At 40.5% G+C, this 27,255-nt stretch overlaps 1 protein-coding gene across 1 annotated transcript; it reads left to right on the forward strand.

Annotated features, from left to right (window-relative positions):
• On the forward strand, window positions 1–27,255 carry rundc1 (RUN domain containing 1). Its single transcript, XM_034055361.3, has 5 exons — window positions 1–811; window positions 16,696–16,854; window positions 18,815–19,013; window positions 19,424–19,498; window positions 26,004–27,255. The coding sequence occupies exons 1-5, from the start codon at window positions 410–412 to the stop codon at window positions 26,870–26,872; spliced, it is 1,704 nt and encodes a 567-aa protein (XP_033911252.1). The 5' UTR covers window positions 1–409; the 3' UTR covers window positions 26,873–27,255.

Consider the following 27,255-nt stretch of genomic DNA (forward strand, 5'->3'; position numbering starts at 1 on the left):
TCATTCTGCGCAGATTGTGCGCAGAATCTGACCAATTTAGCCAATGGGTGCGCTCACAGAAATCATTCTTAGAAGATCATTGACTAAATTGGTCAGGTTCTGCACATAATCTGCGCAGAATAATCTCCCTGAACGCACCCTATGTATAGTATATCTTCGCATTTTGATCTGGGGTGGCAATCTGCTAAATCGACGCTCTATTTTGGTTTGCGTGTTGGTTTGTGGGCAGTGCTTGGGTTTAGCCGACGTCACCTATGCTAAGCTTTTTCCAAAATGGCTTACACCTGCTGACTCCGTTGTAATGACAGCAACTGGGATCTGTTTAGGTTTTTATTTTTAATTTCCTTAAGTAATCATAAATCTAATCAAACAAAAAAAACATAACAAAGTAAAAAAAACACAAACAAACATGTCAACCGAGGAACTGTCAACGTCGGACAGCGAGCCGGGGTTTGCCGGTGGAATACGGTGGGCGCCTGTGGGAGCGGTGGCAAACTCGGAGGAAGAGAATGAGGTGAACGTGAAGAGGTGTCCCCCGGAGCCGCAGCCGATAGGTTTTGTGTCGGCAGGAGGGACGGCAGAGATGGCTGAGAAACTCATGAAGCTGGAGGAAGAACAGGATCTCCTCAACTCGTCCCTGCTGGCCCTCACCTCCCATTTCGCCCAAGTGCAATTCCGGCTGAAGCAGATCGTGCACGCCCAGAGCGAGGAGAAGGAGAAGCTGTTGCTGGAGCTCGAAGAATTCGCTTTCAAAGGCTGCCCTCACGTTTTGGGAAGCTGGGCTCAGGAGGCACAGCTGCTAGAAAACTCGGTAAGATCACAACTGTCAAACCGCAGTCTTGCTCAGCTGCCTTTATATATATATATATATATATATATATATATATATATATATATATATCGCTTCTCTCTCTCTCTAGATATATATATATATATATATATATATATATATATATATATATATATATATATATATATATATATATATATAAATGAATAATGTCAAGTAAACATAATGTTTCAGCCTTAGATACCATTTTATGGAATTGTATTGGGCCCATGCCATTTTAAAGATAATGTCATGAAACCGTACATGGGGCTGATGGTTGTTAGCTGCTGGTAGTATCCAGGTTGTCGCTGTGCTTGTTGTGATCTGAGTGTATGCTTTTCTGCCTAAGGCTTCTTGGGATATTATTGATAATCTGTTTAGTCTTGATTAAAACTCTCTTTCTCTCTCTTTTGCCGATATATTTGAACGTGGGACCTTTGTCGTGGCATTTTCTGGGAAAATCGACCAATGTTCCCTTTATCCTCGGTGTGATCCAGCATTTTTCTCTATCCTCTGTTAACGGCGATTACACGGTGATTACGTTTTAAGCGTACCTTTACGCGGGCGCGTAATTTCGTAATTTACGGGGTGTAAATAACAATGTTTTCTGCAGCGTTTCACGAAGTATAGCTTGTTTAATTATGTAATAGTATATAAACACACAAACCAAAAAAACCCTGCTTCTCTGAACTGTAAAATAATCTGCATCATGATTCATTGCAAGGCATGCTCCTAACACAGCCACAGAAGCGGTACTGTTTCTGCTAGAAAGAGAGCATGTTGCGATTGGAATGATTTGTTGTCCTACACCTCATTGCCCTCATATTTCATTTGCAGCCAGTTTATCTGTCTTCAGGTAATAATATCCCTTTAAAAATTAAAGGGTATCCAATAAAATCGTAGTGAAGCAAGACTTCTTAGACTCCATACAAACATTTTGATAAAAGTGCGTTTTGAGACATTTTTTCTGAGACGCTGGTCAAGACTAAGGTATCTGTTTAGTTTTACTCAAGGGAAATATCATCATGTTGAATAAAATAGCTGTCACTGTCCATCAAAGAAAGCAAACGGTAGTCGATAGTACAGGAAAGAGAAGTTAACAGTAGTTGTGGGGTGTGGGAGACAACGACAATGCAGTACAAACTAATAAAGGGCAAGGCAGTGTGTTTTGAAATCTTGCCGACCATACTGAATGATAACCTGATTTTAAATGTTGTTTTTCTTCTTATTCACATGCTTTACTTTTAGGAGGATTTGGTAAGTACTTTTCACAACATTGTTCTGATTTCTTTTTATTTCTTCTACTGGAGCTTGTGCACAGTTAGTTATGTGAAGATTTTATAAGATTACATTTTCATGCATACATCTGCTGGATGTTAAATAATTACTTGTTGATATTTTCAGTGTTCAAGTGCTTGGGGCTGAGTGCAGAAGCTGTTCTTTTCTAGTAACCTGCCATAGACATTTGAAATCCAGGCTAGATCTTTATAAACGTAAGAGCCAGCATATTTGGCCCACAGGAATGTATTGCCAGCAATACAAAATAAAATTGTATCTTAATTCCGTTCACTAGATGGCGCGGGCTCTTACTTTATAAAGACACTGGCTAGCCAGGGTATATACAGCTACTGAACTCGGCTCAAAGCACACAGAAAATATAAAATAGCAAGGGCTTGAATTTCTGCTCGGGATCGCATGAATCACACATTTTCCAAGTTGCTCCCGCATATCTGCAACTTTCAGTGCAGGGAAATCCAGCAGAGATATTTTAAGAGAAGCTACTGTATTCTTTCTTCTCACCCTATTTTTCAGCCAGTTTAGAATGCCTAATTTAAACACATGCACTATACTAAGTAGTGCTGGATATATCAAATGACAAGAGAATTTAATCTCTCGTACGGTGATATGTGATTCTCGGCGGCCATCTTTAAGTATTTTTTTTGTAGAAGCCGTCAAGACTTGGGTAGATGTACTAAAGTGTTGCGGCTGTCACAATAGACTTTTTAGGGAATGCTTTGCGGCAGCAGTTTTTCTTTGAGGTTCAACCTTAGATGAGTGTGTAATTAGAACATAAGAAAGTTTACAAATGAGAGGAGGCCATTCAGCCCATCTTGCTCGTTTGGTTGTTAGTAGTTTATTGATCCCAGAATCTCATCAAGCAGCTTCTTGAAGGATCCCAGGGTGTCGGCTTCAACAACATTACTGGGGAGTTGGTTCCAGACCCTCACAATTCTCTGTGTAAAAAGTGCCTCCTATTTTCTGTTCTGAATGCCCCTTTATCTAATCTCCATTTGTGACCGCTGGTCCTTGTTTCTTTTTTCAGGTAAAAAAAAAAAGTCTCCTGGGTCGACATTGTCTATACCTTTTAGGATTTTGCATGTTTGAATCAGATAGCCGCGTAGTCTGCTTTGTTCAAGACTGAATAGATACAATTATTTTAGCCTGTCTGCATACAACATGCCTTTTAAACCCGGGATAATTCTGGTTGCTCTTCTTTGCACTCTTTCTAGAGCAGCAATATCCTTTTTGTAACGAGGTGACCAGAACTGAACACAATATTCTAGGTGAGGTCTTACTAATGCATTGTAAAGTTTTAACATTACTTCCCTTGATTTTAAATTCAACACTTCTCACAATATATCTGAGCATCTTTTTGGCTTTTTTTTTTTTATAGCTTCCCCACATTGTCTAGATGAAGACATTTCTGAGTCAACATAATCTCCTTTTTCATAGATTCCTTCTTCAATTTCAGTACCTCCCATATGATATTTATAATGCACATTTTATTGCCTGCGTGCAGTACTTTACACTTTTCTCTATTAAATGTAATTTGCCATGTGTCTGCCCAGTTCTGAATGCTGTTGCAACAGTGTTTGCCACCGGCAAGCCGGTGTAGCTCTGGGCGCAGCCATCTTGGGGAGTGCGTGTTGATGTCAGGCTTTATTATAGCCGTGAATGCACTTAATAATAGTTAATGGGGGGGGGGGGTATGTATCCTTTTGCTGGGTTTTAACTATAGTATGCTTAACTGGTGAAAGTGGGTATATAATGTTTAAACAAAGGGAAATTACCCTAACATTTTAATAAGTGTGAATCGGTTAAATGCAGATACTGTAACAATTATAAAACCATACATTAATGAAGGTGTAGTGGATTAGTCCTGGGGAGGGACAAGTGATAAGGGAGGGTATAAGTACCTGTGTAGAGCTCATTTTAGGGGACAAGATTTGAGACTCTAGTGAGGCTGGAGTGACCTGAGTAGCTGTGTACTCAGTAAATAATATCTGTGTTAAATACAGGCTTGGGGATTTCTATAGTTAATTATTAGTGTTTTGTACTCATTTTTGCCTGAGGCTTAAATAAAAGCTTACTTTTGGCATTTTAATTTCAACTTCTGACTGTTTTCTGCCATCTGCAATAGCCACTTGACCATGATACTTTACATTTATTAAAATAAATAATAATAATGGTTTCCCATTGATGTTTTAAGTATTACTGTGCAGTACAGCCATTATTAGATTGTTACCTTTATTAAAAATGTGCACGGATTAAAATACCGATTTTAATCAACTAATGCCCATAAATTGAAACAATCAAAAGTTTCAATCGAGTGACAGCCTGTGGCAAAGTGGTGAGTGAATACAGGTGAATGCAATGCAGTTCGGAATAAACACACGATATCCAGATGCAAGTTTATTGTTTGTTTCAATGTCCAGAGCCTTATGGCAAACACCTGTAAATAATAAATGAAAAAGTGATACAGTGGCATGTATCACTTTGCGTTGTAAATCCCTGGGTTTAACCCGTAACCAAAAGTCTTTATCCCACCCACACGAAACACAAACACAGTTTTTAGTGAGTGAAATTAGTCCTCGTGGTGAAAGACAGTCCTCCGTGAAAAGAAGGAGGAAAGTGCTGGCCTTCGCTACAGCTCCCGATCGTGTTAGTTGTAGTCTACAACAACAGACAAACAGTTTTACTAACACTGACAAACAAAACACAACACAGTTTCTGGAATCACAGGGTCTCCTTTTAGGTCTATCTAACCGTTTACAAAGGAACAGATTACTTACACTACGACCCCTTTTATACCCTCCCCCATGACCTCTAGGTTAACGAGCGCATCCGCTCCTCCAATCCGCATATGCCACGCAGTGTCCCGTCTGTGTCACTGAGTTTGTGTACCGTAGCTCCTCCCCTTTTCTAGATGGCTGACTTCCACCTAACCCAAGGAATAAATTGTCATGCCATTTACACAGCGCCGATCATTACCGCGATTGGGCTGTCTAATTTCGTAATTCACTTTTCCTGTAGCCTGAATCACTTCATATGGCCTTTGCCATTTAGCACATAGTTTTGATTCTGATGAGGGAAGCAGCAGCCTTACTTTGTCTCCTGGTCAAAAGGTTCTAATTTGTGCATTTTGATTGTAATGCAGCTGTTGCCAGTGCTGAGCCGATTTGAGCTTGACCTGGGCAAAACGACCGACCAAATCTAGGCGATCTCTGAGTAGGAGCACATGCTGCACTACATTTTTGGACGAGCCTTTGTGCTCCTCCCACCCCTCTCTTAGCAGATTGAGGATACCGCGAGGCTGTTGGCCGTACAAGAGCTCGAAGGGGGAGAACCCTGTCGAACTCTGCGGCACCTCTGCAGAGGTAGGGAAGGAGCGATGCCCAATGTTTTTGCACTTGATTCACAAATCGTCTCAGCATCTGCTTCAAAGTCTGATTAAAACATTCCACCAAACCGTCCGTCTGTGGATGATAAACAGATGTCCTGATAGGACATTTTTTTTGTATTTTGTAAACTTGCTGTAACGTATTAGACAGGAAGTTAGTTCCGTGATCAGTCAGGATTTCCTTGGGGATCCCTACTCTAGCCATAATCAGCAATAATTCTTTGGCTATTGCAGCGGCACTAGTGGACCTCCAAGGAACTGCCTCTGGGTATCGTGTTGTGTAATCTACCGCCACTAATATATGCGTATACCCGGAGTCAGAAAGTAGCAAAGGGCCGATTATGTCCATTGTGATGCGGTCAAAGGGAGTGGAAATAATCGGCAGTGGAACCAAAGGGGCGGGGCACACTCGACCCAGCGCTACTCGCTGGCAGTCTGGGCATGTGGCTACATATTTCAACACATCTTTATGAAGTCCTACACTACTCTTGTCTTGTCAGCTCCGAGGTGCCCCGCAAAAGGGATATCATGCGCCAGCCTCATGACCTCCAGCCGACAAGACGGGGGAACCAATAATTGTGTTACAGGCTGTCCTGATCCTTATAGCAAACAACTGTAAATAACAAATGAAAAAGTGATACAGCGGCGTGAATCACTTTTGCGTCGTAAATCACTTTGTGTCGTAAATCCCTGGGTTTGACCCGTAACCATAAGTACAGTCTTTATGGCACCAACACGAAACACAAAACACAAACACAGTTTTTAGTGAGTGAAATTAGTGCTCGTGGCGAAAGACAGTCCTCCGTGAAACGAAGGGGGAAAGTGCCGGTGTCCGGGTTGGTGCTTTCGCTACAGCTCCGGATCGTGTTAGTTGTAGTCTACAACAATAGACAAACATTTTTACGAACACTGACAAACATACCTCAACACTCACGGTTTCTAGAATCACAGGGTCTCCTTTTAGGTTTTACAAAGGAACACTTACAAAGGATTACTTGCACTACGACTCCGATAAGCAAGAGAAAAGTAATGGGCAAGTGTATGTTAATACAATGTAATAATAAAGTAACAGACAAACTAACATTAATAAACTGTCAAACTAAATTAACACAGCACCTCTGCAATATACAAACATGCACATAATAGAATGGTGAAGCAACTCGCCAGAACGGGGAGCACCAAATTGTCGTCCCCCCCCCCCCCCCCCCCACAAGAGCTCAAAAAATTTTCACTGTTTGTTTACATGCCATTTTGTAACGATGAGGTGCACTCATGGAAATCGGAATACAAAACGAGGCAATGATATGACGGCGATTCTAGAAAGATTTAGTAAACCAGTCCGCGTGCATAAAGACACTCTTGCGATGAGTCACTTTTGAAATGAGTGAATAAACAATTTTAATTGAACTTTAATGATAATTATCAGGTTACAAAACAGTACTGTATCCGTTGTGAACAAATCGCTGCCAAGAAGGTGTTCTTTTAAGCAAAGTTCCTGTTCCTTTAGCCGGAGCATTTACAATGGGAAAAATCAGTTTCTCCACAAGGGTGTTCCCTTAGGCGAAGTGTTCTGTTGAGACTACTGTATAATGCAGAATTTGTTGCTAGTCCCTTGAAATTAGTATTAACGAGAATTGACTGTCCTCTTGTAAGTATCATAACTTGTCAATGCGGCACCATGGTCTATTTTGTGTTAAATGTCTAGGCTACTAAGTAGGCCAAGTTAAAAATAATAATTAAAATATATATTATGTTACCGGTAATCATAAAAAGAAAGTGCGCTAGGTATTCATTTGATTTTACTACTGTACTGTACTATATAGGCCTGCTTTACAGATTTATATTTTTACATAATATAATGTGTAGCCTACCCAAAATACATTAGTGTTATTTCAGTGCAATGACTTATACGTTTAAAATACATTGAGCACTATAAATGTATGTGTGTTAGATTTAAAAACCCGACACCTCCTAATGTCGGACAAACATGTCCGGTTTAGCGAGGGTATGATTATGAAAAGCTTTTTTTTATAGAAACACATGTTTTATTTGGAGGTGAAGGTGGGGGCCCTGCTATAGAATCTGATGGAATTAAACTGCCTTTCATTATTTATTCGAAAAGATGTCGCACTTCTCTCATAATGCTAAGATGATGCAACAAATATTTAAAGTAGTATATTGCAGCTCTCTTCATTAACTTCATTAATACATACGACAAAATGTATACTTTTGCGAATTGTCGCAACAAAAATGTGAATTGTCGTATGTTTGCGTTGCGACTGGCCCATCTTGGTACATCTACCCCTCATTCTATTGCAGTAAGAGGAAAGTAAACAGTATTGGGAGAAACGGCATTTAAGACCCTCGTTATTTTGCAAGCGGTGACTTTGGGAGTTGCTTTTCTTTATAACTTTAAAAAGACAACACTGCATAAAAAGACTTTTCTTCAGAAATGTCTCCATAAGTGCGATCTCCTACCTAAAACCGTAAAAGTATCAGTGGTAGCCACAGCCCTCAAGAACTACCATATGTGGTTGTGATTTTATACCAAATTGTTTGATGTGTGCGTAATGCGAAGAAGTTCAAGAAATTCAAGCCCTGGGTAGCATAAAACACTATACGAGTAATTTTAAAATAGAACCCTTCAGAATGATCTCAATGTGAATCTGTTGATGGGACTATGAGGAAGTATTGGAAATCAGAGAGTTTGTGCACAGGATGACAAATTGCCACTTGCAGAATTAGCCTCCTTGATTTATGATGAGGCTTATTTAAATTGAACAGCATAAATCATGGTCATGAAAAAGTGTATTTAAGGATTCCAGGGTGAATGGAAACTCTGCTACCATTTGCACAATGAAATCAGGCTGTAAATACAATGTTGCCATGCAATCTAATCAGCAAGAGGGCGTGAAGCAAAGGGCAAAGATTTTCTATGTGGAACTAAAGATGGATGTGTGTGTTTTTTCTGGTAATGGTTTGCTTTCTTTTTCAAATCAATTGACATCCTGTCATTCTTTGTGTTTTTATTGATTGTTTTGTGTCTTCATTCAAAATGTGAACCCATATGCACTGGTCAATATACAGTAAATAAGATCTATGCTCTAAATACTGCCACTGTTTAAATATTTAAAATAGCCAACAAACCTGGCATTGCACTTGCTTGTTAAATTAAATGGACCCTGTCACTGGTAGGCTTTGTGCTGATGTCAGACCAGGAAGAGAGTCGACACACAGGCAAGTACTGTGGGGCGAGACGCTAATGCGCTTGTTTCTTTATTAATTAAATCGCCAAAACACATAGTGGCAAAGTGGTTGCTGATTATGTACAGGTGCAGAGGTGATGCAGTGCAGGAATGAGCAGACAGATTTGTAATCCGGTATGAAAAATAGACGTTTTATTTTCGTTATAATCCAGGTCTGGTGACCAAATAATAAACTCCAGTTATAAGAACATAAGAAAGTTTACAAACGAGAGGAGGCCATTCAGCGAATCTTGCTTGTTTGGTTGTTAGTAGCTTATTGATCCCAGAATCTCATCAAGCAGCTTCTTGAAGGATCCCAGGGTGTCAGCTTCAACAACAGGGAGTTGGTTCCAGACCCTCTCAATTCTCTGTGTAAAAAAAAAAAAAAAGTGCCTCCTATTTTCTGTTCTGAATGCCCCTTTATCTAATCTCCATTTGTGACTCCTGGTCCTTGTTTCTTTTTTCAGGTCAAAAAAGCCCCCTGGGTTGACATTGTCAATGCCTCTTAGGATTTTGAATGCTTGAATCGGATCACCGCGTAGTCGTCTTTGTTCAAGACTGAATAGGTTCAATTCTTTTAGCCTGTCTGCATACGACATGCCTTTTAAACCCGGGACAATTCTGGTCGCTCTTCTTTGCACTCTTTCTAGAGCAGCAATATCCTTTTTGTAACGAGGCGACCAGAACTGAACACAATATTCTAGGTGAGGTTTTACTAATGCATTGTAAAGTTTTAACATTGCTTCCCTTGATTTAAATTCAACACTTCTCACAATATATCCGAGCATCTTGTTGGCCTTTTTTATAGCTTCCCCACATTGTCTAGATGAAGACATTTCGGAGTCAACATAAACTCCTAGGTTTCTTCTTCAATTTCAGTATCTCCCATATGATATTTATAATGCACATTTTTATTGTCTGTATGCAGTACCTTACACTTTTCTCTATTAAATGTCATTTGCCATGTGTCTGACCAGTTCTGAATGCTGTCTAGATCATTTTGAATGACCTTTGCTGCTGCAACAGTGTTTGCCACTCCTCCTATTTTTGTGTCGTCTGCAAATTTAACAAGTTTGCTTACTATACCGGCATCTAAATCATTAATGTAGATTAGGAATAGCAGAGGACCTAATACTGATCCCTGTGGTACACCACTTGTTACCTCCCTCCATTTTGAGGTTTCTCCTCTAATCAGTACTTTCTGTTTTCTACATGTTAACCACTCCCTAATCCATGTGCATGCATTTCCTTGAATCCCTACTGCGTTCAGTGTGAGAATTAATCTTTTTTGCAGGACTTTGTCAAAAGCTTTCTGGAAATCTAAATAAACCATGTTGTATGCTTTGCAATTATCCATTGTCGATGTTGCATCCTCAAAAAGATCAAGCAGGTTAGTTAGACACGATCTCCCTTTCCTAAAACCATGTTGACTGTCTCTCAGGATACTGAATAGAATAATCTGGTCACCTCGTTACAAAAAGAATATTGCTGCGCTAGAAAGAGTGCAAAGAAGAGCAACCAGAATTATCCCAGGTTTAAAAGGCATGTCGTATGCAGACAGGCTAAAAGAATTGAATCTATTCAGTCTTGAACAAAGAAGACTACCCGGTGATCTGATTCAAGCATTCAAAATCCTAAAAGGTATAGACAATATCGACCCAGGGGACTTTTTTGACCTGAAAAAACAAACAAGGACCAGGGGTCACAAATGGAGATTAGATAAAGGGGCATTCTGAACAGAAAATAGGAGGCACTTTTTTACACAGAGAATTGTGAGGGTCTGGAACCAACTCCCTAGTAATGTTGTTGAAGCTGACACCCTGGAATCCTTCAAGAAGCTGTTTGATGAGATTCTGGGATCAATAAGCTACCAACAACAAAACGAACAAGATGGGCTGAATGGCCTCCTGTAAACTTTCTTATGTTCTTATGAATGTACCTGAAGTTTTTAGATAAGCTTAGAGTTCAACTTTATGGACGTTGTTTTTCACTTTGATAGAAGCCGTGATCTGGACTATAGAGCCAGTGTAGTGTTAGAAAGTGCTACATAGTCAGAATGTGGTATGTGTACCAACACATGAGTCGTGTAACGTCGGAAAGTGGTATGCTGTCCGATTTTGGTACAGGTGCAATCAATTGCGATCGGATGGGTGTTTTCCTATTGCCAAAAGGAGGTACATTTACCATTAATTCATTTTTCTTTTGCAAACTTAAACTGGAATCGGGCAATTCATTTCGCTAAAAAGAAAAGCAATTCACGAGAAGTCCACCGCAAAGTTGCACAAGCAAAAAAAAAAATGTACAAGACCCTATTTATTGCATATGATACATATTCTCATACTATTTTCTTAATGGTGGAAAAATATGATAAATTACATTAAAAATGATGTAAAAGACTAGAAAATATGATAAATTAAATTAGAGTCTGAAAACAGCAAAATGTGTCAGATTTGAATGGGTGCTTCCCTGCTTCCTTAGCGGAAGTTGTTTAGTAATGCGCGCGCAAGAGCAATGCACCGAGTACCACTTTTTAACGCATACCTGAAAATAATAATAATATTACTAATACTATTCTTTTTTTTTTTTTTTTGCAGCAACTTAATTTCATTAAATGGCCCTCAAGGTACATTTTTGCGGCAACAAATGTTTGTGCTTTTGGCCTGCTAAATTACATGAATCAAAATCACAATATTATTTAAAAGAAGAAAAACAAAATATATATTGTGACAGGGTGGCTGTGTGGACAGAGCTGGAGACCGTAAAACTGCAGTTTTAGCGCTGCTGCACAGGTTTATTAAACAAAAATATGAAAACAAAACTCAGCTCACAGAGCAAAATAAAGGTTGTAACAACAATCACGTACCACAAAAATGAACAAACAAAAGAACCCTCACCAAGCAGTGCTATCGCAGTGAGGTTTTCAAACAAACATTTCAGGAGCATGTGTCTCTCTCCCAGGTGCTCTCTCTAAATGGAGTTCTTTAGCTCCCTTAAATACCATGTGGCCAGGGTTGATTGAGAATAATTCAATCAACACCTGGCTACATTCTGCACAGGTATTTGGCAGGGATAGGAAACGTATCCCTGCCAACCACCACCACAAATACACCCAAGACAACCAGGGCTGGAATCTTAATTTCCAGCCCTGCCATATCTAACAGACACTTTTTCATATTTACAGTTTATATTTACACATTATTTACATGTGCAGGGCTTCTGCCCTGCCACAACTATTTATTGGCATATCAAAATCAAGTACAGTACCTGGCTATTTTGGCTTGTGTTGAAGGGTCATACTCATACACATTATGTCCTCTTTTACGTGGTCGTTCAGTAGCCTCAATAACTTCTTCATTGGCAGATGCTACTGCCAGGAGTTCTGGGTTGTTTTTAAACTTTACCCAGCGGAGAAGCATGATTACAAGTAATTTAACACAACCAAGTAATACAGTACTGCATTCAGAAACAATGAACGATTCTGTTCTATCCAGTAATATTTGGGACCAGCACCATGGCAACTGAGAGCGTGCACGTGACCAGAAATAATGTACTGTAGAACTGCTGTTGCAATTACCCATCGGGTGTGTACTGTACGGCTGGGATTGTTGTGTTTTTTTTTTTTTTTTCTTGTACGGTACACATTTTATGAATAATATATTTCATGGCACATTAATTTGCAGATTTTTAATAAACGTGAAATTCGCAAAAATGTTTTGCTCGTAAAATTCTTGTTTTACAGTAGCTATGAAAACAGGAAAACATTTATTTTCTAATTACTAGATTAAGTACTGTAAATGTAAAACTGCTGTTAAAAACCAACAAAATAAAATACAATTAGTTAACAAATGCACCAACTAAAAATGCAAAATTGTTTCAAAATCCAGACTCCAATAAGTATGCCGAAACAAGTTCAAATTAAGAGTCCAAAAACAAGTTATGCTTCCAAAAAGGTTCCAAATTAAAACAAAATCAAAAAACAATTCACAACAAAAGCATTTCTTCAAACAAATGCAGAAGTGTAGAGAGAAAACATGTTTTTAAAAGTTACAAATATAGGCTTAATTATTTTTTAAATTTTTTCAATTGAACTCGAATTTTGTCATTGAACACTTGAGCAGGGACAATGTAAGATACTATGTGTGTCTTGAGCGGTGTCGAATCCAGACAGAATAAGCACATTGTTTTGAAGTGAATATTTCCAAAAGCTAATTTGTTGAAAGTAGAAAGGGGATATTTTATATTGGGCAGTCAAAAATGGCTTTTAGTAAAATGCTTACATGTTAAAGTGTTTAGTGCAGTAGTCTGTTCGTGTTAATCAGCTGCAAGTTAAATTTAAAGCTTATTGATGGGCACTCGCTGTTTGAGATGAACACACTTAATAGGTCTGGAGTAGGAAATCCAATTCTGGACACTTTTCCCAATCCCAGGATTTAGGGATTGATTTTTGTTCTAATACCGCGATTCAATTTTCCTAATAATAATAATAATAATAATAATAATAATAATAATATTGTGCTTTTGCTTTTATTAATAATTACCGGTGTGGAGGCGTAGGGTAATGCACTCACATGACAAAGGAGTTCTTCAATGAATTAAATAATGAAAAACACATAAAAGCATCACAAGTAAAGATAACAGTCGTGTCGCTCCAGCTCCAGCGCAGAACAAGTGAGTGATTTCACTGTCTAAGTAGGGCAGCCCAGCTGCCTGCTCAACTCAATAATACTGTTATTTACAAAAACTTAGATAAAACACTGAACTGATTAAACTACTGAACATTTAAATTCCAGAAAGTAAACTTATCTAGTAAATACTACACACTTTTAAAAGAAGCAACATCATACAATGACAATCTTTGAGGGTTTTTTAGCCCATAACTCACTGCTATTTAAATATGTACATTAACCATATTCGAGTCCTGCAAGTCTGAGCACACACACATTCTTTATGCTATATATGAATAGGCCTGTTTTGTATTTCTCAGCAAATTAACTCTAAATAAGCAAATAAACGTGTAACATCACAAAGACTTGACTACAAAATTAAAAAAAACACACTCCTCAATGAAGTTGTCTTGGGCGTCCTGATTATGGCATGTTAGTCACTACATCCTGCTCCTCCTATTTCTTTTATTACAAATGTTCTACTCTTTAGCCAAAGAGAACAATCCTATCTTTTGATAACTTTCATAAGTGGTGCCTAAAAGTAAATATCCTTCTTAATGCTGCGTAAGCCAAATATGAGGCTTATTGCTGCCACCTAGAGGTCTGGTGTGTACCTTAGTCAATGCTGTTATAGTCTAGAACAGTTTTTTTTTAAACAAGCAAGTATTTTACGGTCATTTTGCTGCAGTGTAATAGATGACCACGAATATGCACGTCTGCGTCCCTTTCACATTCTGTGCTTCCCGTGAACGCAAGACAAAGTATTTGTCCATCCAATTAATTTATTTTAAGTTTTTTAAGTGTATATATTGAAATATTATAATACCTTTTTAGGGTAAGATTTTTATTTATTTAACCAGGAGTTTTACCCATTGAAACTGAGGCCTCATTTACAAGGGGCATAAAGGTTTTATATAAGTTGTAATTTTATGTGCCCCTTTAAATGGTAAAGAAGTGAGAAATCATTGAAACTGTCTGTGAACATTCAGTGATTTCCCTGTGTGTAATGTAAGCTCTGAATCAATGCAGGGTCAATGAACTCTTAAAATCAAGCTGGTGTACTTCAGCAAGTTTGCAGTCATCATACTTGTTGTCATACTTGTTGTTCGACCTGGTGATGCGTGGTTATGGCGCGTTGCTGTCTGTGAGAATTGAGCAAAACACATTTCATATCTGGGTTTCTGCTGACCTTGATGAAGTGAAGAAGAAACGCAGATGTTAACGTTAATGTGCTTTATCTCACACCATGCATCACACTAGGGAAATAAGACCAAATTTGGTCAAAGAAAGTACGTAAGCTAGCTGTATATCTGAGCTGTACAAAGTAACTTCTTGCTCAGACATACCATCCCCGTGCCATGAGGGTTCAGAAACACCATCTCTGTTGCCATGGCAGCTCAGACATCTTAAGCCAGGGCGGGGCTCAAATACCACCTGCAGAGGCCTGTAGGTTTGCTTGCAGTACTGTTGCGATTTGTGTTCTGATTTCTTTGTCCCTGAATAAAACTCTTTTGATTAAAACTTACCTGAAGAAGACTGCCTGGTTATTTCTAAGAAGACAAACCTTACAGATGTCCTGGAAAACAATAAAAGGGCAATTGTAAAGTACAAACACAATAAAAACATGTGTAGTTTAGATGTAACCAGTCGCATAAAGAGATCAAAGAACAGAATAAATAAGACGTATCTATTTGTTAATGTGGACTGAAGGAGAAGCATTGGCAGGAGATCCTAAGCAATTCCCAAATATTCCCCAGATCTTTAAAACTAGAGAAAGAAAGATTATCAAATTCCATTCCATGAGGGAAACAGTTCCACATCATTGGGAATTAATATGCAAAAGATAATTCTCCCAAACGTGTTTAAACACTCGAAACAGCCAAATTAGCAGGATCCTGAGGAGGTAAACTGTTGCCAATGCTAGTCCTTTCTCCAGAGCACTCAAATAGGGAGGTACCAAGCCTTTAAAAACCTTAACAACAAAACCATAGCAGTGAAAAGGCCTCCGGTTCATAGGTGAGAGCCGGCCTTGCATTATGTACAATGATGTGTCAAAGGGCAATGCTCCTGAACAGATCTGCCCCATGACTTATACATTACATCTAATCTGTGTAGAGGCTGTGTACAACAAACTGGTAAATATATCACCATAATAAATTCCAATTCAAATTCAAATGTGCTTTAATAAGATAAGAACATAAGAACATAAAGTTTACAAATGAGAGGAGGCCATTCAGCCCATCTTGCTCGTTTGTTTGTTAGTAGCTTATTGATCCCAGAATCTAATCAAGCAGCTTCTTGAAGGATCCCAGGGTGTCCGCTTCAACAACATTACTGGGGAGTTGGTTCCAGACCCTCTCAATTCTCTGTGTAAAAAAAGTGCCTCCTATTTTCTGTTCAGAATGCCCCTTTATCTAATCTCCATTTGTGACCCCTGGTCCTTGTTTCTTTTTTCAGGTCAAAAAAGTCCCCTGGGTTCACATTGTCTATACCTTTTAGGATTTTGAATGCTTGAATCAGATCACCGCATAGTCTTCTTTGTTCAAGACTGAATAGATTCAATTCTTTTAGCCTGTCTGCATACGACCTGACTTTTAAACCCGGGATAATTCTGGTTGCTCTTCTTTGCACTCTTTCTCGAGCAGCAATATCCTTTTTGTAACGAGGTGACCAGAACTGAACACAATATTCTAGGTGAGGTCTTACTAATGCATTGTAAAGTTTTAACATTACTTCCCTTGATTTAAATTCAACACTTCTCACAATATATCCAAGCATCTTGTTGGCCTTTTTTCCCACATTGTCTAGATGAAGACATTTCGGAGTCAACATAAACTCCTAGGTTTTTTTCATAGATTACTTCTTCAATTTCAGTATCTCCCATGTGATATTTATAATGCACATTTTTATTGCCTGCGTGCAGTACCTTACACTTTTCTCTATTAAATGTCATTTGCCATGTGTCTGCCCAGTTCTGAATGCTGTCTGGATCATTTTGAATGACCTTTGCTGCTGCAACAGTGTTTGCCACTCCTCCTATTTTAGTGTCGTCTGCAAATGTAACAGGTTTGCTTACTATACCAGAATCTAAATCATTAATGTAGATTAGGAATAGCAGAGGACCTAATACTGATCCCTGTGGTACACCACTGGTTACCTCGCTCCATTTTGAGGTTTCTCCTCTAATCAGTACTTTCTGTTTTCTACATGTTAACCACTTGTAGATGACTTGTAGATTTCTGTTAATAAGTGGTGCTGCCCTGTGTGCCCCTGCAGAGCGAGCGAGAGAAGCGGGAGCGCCTGGAAGCCCAGCGAGGGAAGCAGCGAGAGTTGATCATCCAGCTCAAGACCCAGCTCGATGACCTGGAGAGGTTTGCCTATCAGGAGGGGAATTACGACTCGCTCCCCCAGGCCATGGTCATGGAGAGGCAGCGGGTAAGAGACCTCCAGCCCACACTGGGGCTTTCTGTGCAATAGAGGGCCTGGTCACAAAACTTGGAGGAATGCTTTTAGGTTGTGCCTTGACAACTGCAACAAAAAAAAAGAAACTGAAAAAGGTTTTGATAACTGGAAAATGGTTTACTGTAAAAAAAAAAATAATAATAATAATAAATGTACTATATAAATGGAAATGGGCTTTTAAAAAGATTCATCCATAATTATAAACCCCTCCTGGTGGTATATGTAGCAGTACTAAAATAAACTTACAGATTTCTATGACAAATGTTTCAACTGGAAGTCTTGTTTCTGTATTAGAAACAGGGTCATATTTGTGAAGCGTTTACTCCTTTATTAACACCTGTTAATTTTCCAAAACTAGAACCAAGCAACCAAGTTATATAATTCAAGTTCACTTTGGCTTGCTCAAGGTGTTTTGCTTTTCATTAACATGATTTTTTTTCTCCTTTAAAAAAAAATAAGTTCATAATTAAAGAATGGAGGAAACAAGTTTGATAAATACATTTTATAGATGAAAAAACTTTAATTACTGAATAAGGCAATAGACTTACAATGGAAAGTATTGACTGCATAGTGCAAGTGTTTTTTGCTGCAGTACCACAGCACACCCTGCTGACTGAAATGGAACATGCTGCTGTATATGTAAAATTCATAATGGATTGTGGAATCAACATTTATTTATGTAGCAGAGTTTTATTTTTATTACAACTACAAAAAGCAAACTAGTTTATGCCTATTGAGCTTCGTCAGGGATGTAAAGCAGGGCATGTTTAAAGATAGCTCTTAAAGCCACTTGTTAAATAATGTATTTCATTAGGTAGCTACACATTGGCTGTGGCGCAGAAAAAAACACATGCTATGTGAAATATATTGCGGTAATCCATTTTGAAATAATGAAATATCAATGCAAGCCAATGTGTCTCAAGTTCACAGCTGGGATGTATTATCAACCTTTTTGAGGCAGGGAATCCTGATTGGTTTAATAGTTCTTTACACTTTTATAGACACTAGACACAAGTTTGTCTAATGTAGTCCTACTTTTTTAATGTTTATCAAGCTCCATAAAGGTATGTTCTGGTATAAAGCCATATGTTATTTTTTCAAGTCTCTAAGTAATTGCATGTTTTGCTTGTGATGCAAATAGACCATACACCATATGTTTTGCTCAACCATTGATCCAATGATTTAAAGCCAACATAGGAATTAAAGCCAATGGCTTTAAGTTTTAATGTTCAATGGTAAACATAGTGCTGTATTTGTAGGAAAGCCCATTTCAGATGTTTATGCTGCATTGGGCAACTTTTGAATCCGAAATAATATAAAGGGATATGATCACAATTTAAATAACATTGAACTGTTTTTTTGAAAATGAAAATCCATGTAATAAAGATGCATCTGGACTGCAGCCATATTAATTTTGCTTCAAATTAATAAAGAACAATTGATGTCAGTGTTAATATTAACATTAATATTGCTGAGCATTTGCTCTGTTTTATTAAATGCATTTATCCAGCGATTACACAGTAAAATGAATGCTGTTAGAAGGCTGTGCAGTGTTTTAGTATTTAGGTCCTCTGCTGTTTATATAATAGACCCCATATACTCATGTACAAGGAGGTCCCTGGAAAAATGACCTACGGTAAGCGTTAACAAAACAAATCACTTAATAAAAAAAATGCTCATACAGTTGGTAAAAGCATACAAGACAACATGGCAATCAATTACAATTCACGCCATTGTCAGTATTTCAGAAATATAGACATGTGTTCAAAGGTATTTGAGAACAGGGAAGATGCCATCTTTTAAAATTTAAAGAAGTGACAAGCCTGATATACAGGCTTGTTGACCCATATTTTAAAGCAGGTGCGGAGTGTTGTATGCAGTCTCCAGAAGTTTGTGCTGTGCTGATGACCTCCCTGCTTGTTGCTGTGTGCAGGTAATCATTGATGAGCTAATTAAGAAGCTGGATGTGAATCTGAACGACGATATCGGCAGCCTGTCCCCTGAAGAGCTGCGCCAGAGAGTGGACTCTGCCATCGCACAGGTTGTCAACCCAGCACGAGTCAAAGAGCAGCTGGTGGAGCAGCTGAAAACACAGATCCGGGACCTCGAGATGTTCATCAGCTTCATCCAAGGTGCTTGCAGAAGCCATGAAGGAATACTTTCAGAACACCTACATTTCCACATATTTAATTTTCTACCAGTTTATTATCATATAATTTGTTTTATTATAATTCTGATATATATTATATTGTATTGCTGTTTTGATTAAATGTTTTTCTACTACTGTTATTGTTACTGTTCCTTCATGCTGTGCTATACATGTATCTGAAGTGTAAGCACAAAATTAATCTCAGAAAATGTTCACATTTCTTTTACTGTCTTTTTAAATTGCAATAGATAGTACCAAAAGGGTACACCTCATCCATTGCATTCAATGGTAATGCTGTTTCATCAGTATGCTTACTTAAATGATTCAATAGTGTGATACTTTTGTGTACAGTTATTTACTTCTATTTCTAACATTATTATTTTTGTTTTAAAGATGAAGTTGGAAGCCCCATGCAGTGTGGACACTCCACAAGCCCCGGTATGAGAGTGCCTCCTGGCAGAAAGAAAGGTCAGTACTGCTGCACCTTAATAATGTTTGCTTAGTAGTTTACTGAAGCTAGAATAACAGAACTATATATAATAATTATTGTGGGTATGTGTTTGGGGAGGGGTTAGAATGGAAGGGAAAAAGCGTTTCCTGCATAAAGTGCAATCTCGTCTTCTGTTTACACACATGCTGTATCAGTCCGTTCCAACCAGGTAATTGTTCAGTTGAACACCCAGAATATTTAAATAACAAGTAGCATCAAATTACAGTTTCGTAGCTCTATAGTCCTCTTAGGATATTTGATGTCTAATATTTCTGACTGAATTTTACTGCAGATATTATTCAAATGTTGTGTTCGTGCAGGGCGCAAAATAACCGACGGCACCAGCCACTTGCCACAATGCCTCTCAAATTTAGGCCGAAGGAACACTCGGCTAAATCTTCTTTTCCCATTACTCCCAATAAATAACCACATTGTCAATATATGCTGCCGCATATTCACAATGTGGGTGTAAAACCTGGTCCATCAGTCTCTGAAAGGCAGCGGGCGAACCATGAAGCCCAAACTGCATGGCGGTGAAATGGAACAGCCCTTCTGGTGTTGAAAATGTGTTTTTCTCTCTAGAACTGCGGGTTACGGGGATCTGCTAGTATCCCTTCGTCAGGTCCAAAGTTGAGATGAACCTTGCCGTTCCCAGTCTATCGAAGCTCATCGACCCGAGGCAAGGGATATGCATCAAACTTGGCAATAGCGTTTACCTTATGGAAATCAACGCAGAAGCGGTTGGTGCCGTCCTTTTTGGCCACTATCACTATTGGACTGCACCACTCGCTCCTGGAAGGCTCAATCACCCCAAGTTCGAGCATCGCCCATACCTCTTTGCTAACGCCACTTCGTCGACTTTCTGGGATCCGGTAAGGTATCTCTCGCACTGTGACATCTGGGGGAGAGACAATGGCATATTCAACCAAGTTAGTTCTACCGGGCACGTCAGAAAAAACATTGAACACCTCAATTAACTTGCGCAGCTCTCGTTGCTGATCAGGAAGTAACTGTACCCCCATCGAAATGTCTTTTGTGCTAGAGGTCTCTAGACCGGGGCCTAAATCATCCTCTACTTCGCCTGGGGCTATAAATAAGTCCTCCCTTGCCTGCCAGGGCTTTAATACATTTATGTGATAAATTTATCTTTCATTATGGCGATCAGGCTGTCTAATTTCATAATTCACTTTTCCTGTAGCCCGAATCACTTCAAATGGCCCCTGCCATTTAGCACATAGTTTTGATTCTGAGGAGGGAAGCAGCAGCCTTACTTTGTCTCCTGGTCAAAAGGTTCGAATTTGTGTATTTTGACTGTAATGCTGCTGTTGCCAGTGCTGAGCCGATTTGAGCTTGACCTGGGCAAAACGACCAACCAAATCTAGGCGATCTCTGAGTAGGAGCACATGCTGCACTACATTTTTGGACAAGCCTTTATGCTCCTTCCACCCCTCTCTTAGCAGATCCAAAACAAGAGCTCGAAGGGGGAGAACCCTGTCGAACTCTGTGGCACCTCTCTCACTGCAAAAAGGAGGTAGGGAAGGAGCAATGCCCAGCGTCTCAGCATCTGCTTCAAAGTCTAATTAAAACATTCCACCAAACCATCCGTCTGTGGATGATAAACAGATGTCCTGATAGGACGTTTTTTTTGTATTTTGTGTTAGACAGAAAGTTATTTCCATGATCAGTCAGGAATTCCTTGGGGATCCCTACTCTAGCCATAATCTGCAATAATTCTTTGACAATCGCAACAGCACTAGTGAACCTCAATGGAACTGCACTCGACTCGGCGCCACTCACTGGCAGTCTGGGCATGTGGCTACATATTTCGACACATCATTATGAAGTCCTACCCAATAAAATCGAGCCAATATTCATTCCCTTGTTTTGTCAGCTCTGAGGTGCCCCACAAAAGGGATATCATGCGCCAGCCTCGTGACCTCAGGCCGACCAAGACGGGGGAACCAATAATTGTGTTACAGGCTGTCCTGTGCCCATGGCAAGGTTTACCCTATACAGTAATTGCCCCTTGATAATGAAATGTGGAAATACTAGCACCCCAGCGCCTTCAACATCCTTACCTTCAATAGACCGGACCTGTCCCCAAGTGTGCACTAGTGAGGGGTCGTTGTTTTGGCCCCACACTATGTCCACGCTTGAGTGCCACATGTCTGGTATATTGAGAGGGGCGGGAGTAGCATCTGCCCTAGATGACCCAGTATCCTTGCCCTCTCGGTCACACTGCGTTCCGACACCCTTTGACTGGCGTTTGTTACCATTGGAGCATTCTCCCACCAAACCCCAGCCTTGTTTCATTAATGCTCCTTCCCATTTTCGTATCCGTCTCTCTTTTTATTTGTTTTTCTTGGATGAAAAAGGGGGGAAAACCATTTCAGTTTGAAAGGGAAAAATATTACAATTATTTCCCTTTCTTTTCTGCCACGTTTTACGTGTGTAGCCTTTCCGCCACCCCAACTACTGGGTGACGTTTTATCGGTCCTACCAATAAGTATGCTTTGATTGTGGGGTATGTCGCTGTGTCTCCATGGATACAGGAGATAGCCACCTGACCTTGTAGCTGCCACGACACACTGCCCAAGAGAGCTATCCGAATTAAGGTCTGCTCACACCCTGTGTCCACTAATGCATGGTGTGGAAGGGTGGTGGGCAATTTACTGACACACACGAGACAGAAGTTTTATTTGCAACACCACACTGGTGTGCCCAGTTTTATTATTTTCTTTTGGCTTTATTTTTCTCTTTAGCCCGCAGAGGGGCTGTTGTCTCTGGCCTGAATACCGACAACGGTAATACCAATACAGGTACAGACCAATGTTTTCCCACTCTCACAGTTGCTCAAAAGAATAATGAAAACGGCCCGGGTCTCCGTCCTACGCTCACCCATCCCATCAACCTGATTGTATTGTTCGGGTTCCCTGCTACTAAAAAAATTCCTTTTCTTTTCTTTTTAATTAATTTGTTGTTGTGCTCGGTGCGGCAGCAGAGCTTCCCCCAGCTGGCTCATTTTGTCTTAGATGGGCAGGCTGAGGGAACACCAGAGCGTTATCTTACAGGGTGAGCAATCCCCCACGGCCCGTCTCTCAGCCACTCAGAGAGAGGGAAAGCCAACACACCCTCTTCCCCACCTCTCTGTGTCACTGCCATGACTGACAGGCGTATCTACGAGGCTGCTGCCCCCCAGACAGTCAGCACAGACCTCCCCTGTTACACCTGGGTTTTCACATTTCCCAAAACCATAGTAACAATACAAGGCCCCTCCCGACCATTTTCCCCTCGCTTACCCGCTTCTGATGTCCAATTGCACGTCACACTCCATCGCAGATGGGCATGACTTGGCTTGGTGTCCCGACTGTTGGCATCTAAAACAGATAGGGGGAAGGAGGGAGAGAAGGTTAAATATCTGTCCCGTTGCTGGTATGGCAATGGGGCAGGGGCAACAACTCTACCCCAGCTGGGGGTCAACCTTGCTCTCCATGGAGGTTAGGCAAGGTTGCCCATTGGGGTCGGCGGTCTAGAAGGTCTCAGACCCGGTCCCGGTGATGGTGGAGTGAAGAGAGGAGGTGGTACTCAGCTGCTCCATTGTGCTGGAGCAGTGAGTAGGCCGTCTGGGCAGAAACCAGGGAGTCTTCAAAGTCCTAATAGAGTTTCACTGTCTTTTCCAGGGTGTCAGGGTATCCACGCTTGTGTATCGGCGCCGACCACATGGCAAAACTGGTCAAGCACAATAGCCTCTCCCACCTGTAGGCTTGTTTTCTGGGCGGGGTTGAGCCAGTGCACCATGTGATCACCCAGTTTTTGTGCAACAACCCTGGCGTGTATCCGGAGACCTCTTGTACTCCCGTTTCAGTTCACCCACATGTAACACATACACAAACACAAACACCAGTCCACAGTGCGTGCTCTAATGCTCATGGTGAATACAGTTCTTTAGTGACATCAAAAGTGCAGTGTTGTTGATGCGGGTTTAGTGCTGGCCTTTGGTGACAGCTCCGGATCGTGTTAGCCGTCCAAATAATTACAAACAGTATTGTTAACAACAAACAAAACACTCACGTTTCACAGCGCAGGTTCTCCTTCTGGTTATTTAACTTAACCCTTAACGGTCCATTTATTCAGCGCGTCTCAGGCGCGTCAGGTCCAATTTATTTTCACATTAAAACAGGTTTAAAAGGCACTGCATATCAACAGGACACTCAGTACTGCATCTCCAGCCCCGCCCCACCCCTTGTTCGCTGTATTTTTCACATAACCCTTCATAGTCGTGCATACCGAAAAATCATCTCCTGATCACTCGTTTTATCACCAAACTCCTCAATAATGCGATCTAAGTAATTATTTTATTACTATAATATCTCAAATGTCTGTGATATTCTTTGAGCGCTGGATGCAGAAGCAGCTATTTTGTTTTATGTCCGGGCTATGTGTATTGCTCAGATCCGCCCCTTTTTTTCGGCTTCTCTCGGCTCCTATCGGTCTCACTCGGCCATTCAATGGTTTTCTCGGCTTTTCCGGAGAAAAAACGACTAGAGACCTGTGTGTTACGTTTTTTTGATGTCAGACAGGGACCGGAAAGGGAAAATTGTGATGTCGGACCTGGTCCAACATAGGATCGCAAAGGGTTAACCATTCACAAAGGAACAGATCATATCACTACGTCCCCTTTTTATAACGTCACCCATGACCCCTTGGTCAACGAGTGCATCCGCTCCTCCAATCCGCGGATGCCATGCCGTTTCCCGTTCGGGTCATTGAGTTTGTATACGGTAGCTTTTCTAGATGGCCGACTTCCACCTAACCCTGGGAATAAACTGTCATGCCAATTAGTGCAGGGTATTCTGTTCCCTTTATGCAGCTACCTCGCAGGTCGGGAGGGAGCTCCAACACCAAGAATCATTCGATGTCTGTCACAGTGCTCTAAAGAAAAGGTGCCATAGATTTGAAAATGAGATTTAGGCTCTTGTGTAGGGCTGTACTGTGTGTTCAGGTTTGGTACCGGAATGCATAGTTGCTCTATAATGTCTTTTTCACAGTGGAGCGGCAGAAAATGATATAAGGTGGTAGACTACAGTATCAGATACATGGTTAAAATGTACTGTTATATTTAATGTTTTAAAATGTTACAGTGCTTACATATGCATTTATATGGAAAGAAATGATTAGGCATATTTAAAACTTTGCTACATATTTCTACTTTAGACATTCACAGAATTGTGGTGCTTATTTAGCAGTTTATGCTCATTGGTTTATAACTCGAGGTTGTAAGCATGTATTAAATCTGGTGAAATGATTCGAGTGGATGCACTGTTTTTCAGTGATCTGAGAGTAGTCTAACTTCCCTAGCTGCTACTGTAAAACAATAAAATATATATATATTGTACCGCTATTTGTTTAATGTAGCAGTAATTACAGTATGTAACTGTGAAATGTTTACTTAACTGGGATATCGAAAGCTGGCAACAGAGCTATTCGGTTAGCGTTAAAGCCTTTACCCACTATAAAAACACAAAAGTTGCACTGAAAACTACAACCGTAGCGTTACACACTTTATTACTAGAAAGTTAGACTTTGTGGAACAACATTTTTGAGTTTGTTTAAACCACTGCCATGCTTTAAAAATACTTGCATTGCACATTTTGTATAATTTACATTATTATTTATTATTATTATTATTATTATTATTATTATTTATTTCTTAGCAGACGCCCTTATAGAGCGACTTACAGTCATACTTTAAGAATAAGAACAATGTTGACAAAGCACAGCACTATCTCGTTGTAAACTGGCCCAATTACTGCCTGTTTGTTCTCGTTCATGATGCTGTTTGGGACAGAGAATGTTCAATGTTGACACAACTTTGCCAATGTTCAATGTTCTCACTTTTTTGTGAGAATTCTAGGAGCTGCATTTTGTACAATCTATATTCGAGACAAGGCCTTATCAAAATATTACCAGCAAATAGGGAATTACAATAGCCAATTTTAATTAGACACGTGCACAAGCCAGCCTTTCGGCATCAGGCAAAGAGAGACAAGGCCTAATTTTAGCAATATTTCTTAGATGGTAGAAGGAGACCTTAGTGGTATTTCGAATATAGGCTTAAAATGTTAACTCAGGATTATGGTTATAAAATAAAGTTTGAAAGAAATGTTTTAAAAGGTTATGTAATTTTTAGATTAAAAAAAAACCTGGTTGGAACAGGGCTGCTCAGTTCAATAAAGACGGGGTAGATGAGCATTACAAGTGCCATATGTGCCATGTTTCCATTTGCCACTGGTACTAGACTATAACTGGGATCTCTCCAACTCGTGCTGATGGTGGAAGTTACCTAATGAGCGTCCAATATTAGAACTTAGAGTTTTATGGACTGGTTTCATTGTGCAGATGGAAATGTGGCAATAGAGGCTGTGGTGATTTAAAAAGCCAGTTGCTAGGGGTACCTGATGGAAATGTTCTTGTTCTCCCCAGTGGATCCCGAGCAGGTGAAGAAGATCAGAGAAACGGGACTGCAGCTGATGAGGCGGGCTCTGGCCGTGCTGCAGATCTTCGCTGTCAGTCAGTTTGGCTGTGCCACCGGGCAGGTCCCCCGTGGGCTGTGGCAGCAGGATGAGTGGAGCCAGGACTTCACGCCCCTGCTGCAGAAGCTGGAGTCATCGGTGGAGAAGGTGAGGCAGCAGGCTCTGAGGAGGCAGCAACACGAGGAACACATCATCAGCTACACCAGCTCTCGCAGTGCCTCTGCAGGGAGCAGGGACGAGCTGACAGCCGCCGTGCGCAAAGAGCTGGCCATGGCTCTGCGGGATCTCCTGGCCCATGGTCTCTACGCTCCCTCCCAGGGAATGAGTCTGGTCCTGGCCCCCATCTCCTGCCTGCTTCCCACTTTCAGCTCCTCCCCACAAACACTGCACCCCTGGGAGCTCTTTGTCAAGTTCTATAATGCCAAAAACGGACGTGCGTTTGTGGATTCCCCTGCCCGCAAGCTCTCACAGTCTTTCAGCTTGCCTGTGATGGGGAGCGCCGTGGTGACGCCCAAGCAGTCTCTGCTTTCCGCTATCCACTCTGTCCTCCAGGAGCACGACCCCTACAAGCGCGGCGCAGACTCAGAGTTCAAGGCACTGGTGTGCATGGCTCTGAATGAGCAGCGCCTGGTCTCCTGGGTGAATCTGATCTGCAAGTCAGGCGTCCTGGTCCAGTGTCACTACCAGCCCTGGAGCTACATGGCCCGGACTGGCTTCGAAAGCGGCCTCCAAATACTGAGCCGGCTGAGCACCTTGCAGTTCAACCTGCCCGTCGACTTGGCCGTACGCCAGCTGAAGAACATCAGAGATGCGTTTTGACAAACTACTACATTTTTTAAAATATTGTTATATTAAGAATATTCTGGACCGGTTCATTGATATCTCCTAGTTGACGGAAACCATCTAATTGTCTATGCCATGATCATCATTTGTCACACCCATATTTACATTTTTTCACTATTAAGCAGGTAGAAAGTGAAAGTAAACTTTCCTAATAATCCCTGTATGAACTCTAAACCTGTTGCATATTTTGGCTGCCAAGAAGTATGAAATTAATTGGACCATTTGAGACAATCTTCCACTTATTAATTAGTTAACTGTAAACTAAAAAAACATGTGTCCATTCTGGCCAATGAAAAAAGCATTATGAAGTGCTTTCCTTCTAAATCGAAATCTGCATCATCAGGAACTGGTTCATGAGT

Source organism: Acipenser ruthenus, chromosome 33, assembly GCF_902713425.1.
Source record: "Acipenser ruthenus chromosome 33, fAciRut3.2 maternal haplotype, whole genome shotgun sequence".
NCBI classification, from domain to species: domain Eukaryota; kingdom Metazoa; phylum Chordata; class Actinopteri; order Acipenseriformes; family Acipenseridae; genus Acipenser; species Acipenser ruthenus.

What these genes read in the sequence shown, in the direction of transcription:
- rundc1 (XM_034055361.3), top strand. Translation starts at nt 410, where the DNA reads ATGTCAACCGAGGAACTGTCAACGTCGGACAGCGAGCCGGGGTTTGCC. An exon ending in CACAGCTGCTAGAAAACTCG is followed by an intron (nt 812 to 16,695) that starts GTAAGATCACAA and finishes GTGCCCCTGCAG; the next exon opens with AGCGAGCGAGAGAAGCGGGA. An exon ending in GCCTCCTGGCAGAAAGAAAG is followed by an intron (nt 19,499 to 26,003) that starts GTCAGTACTGCT and finishes TGTTCTCCCCAG; the next exon opens with TGGATCCCGAGCAGGTGAAG.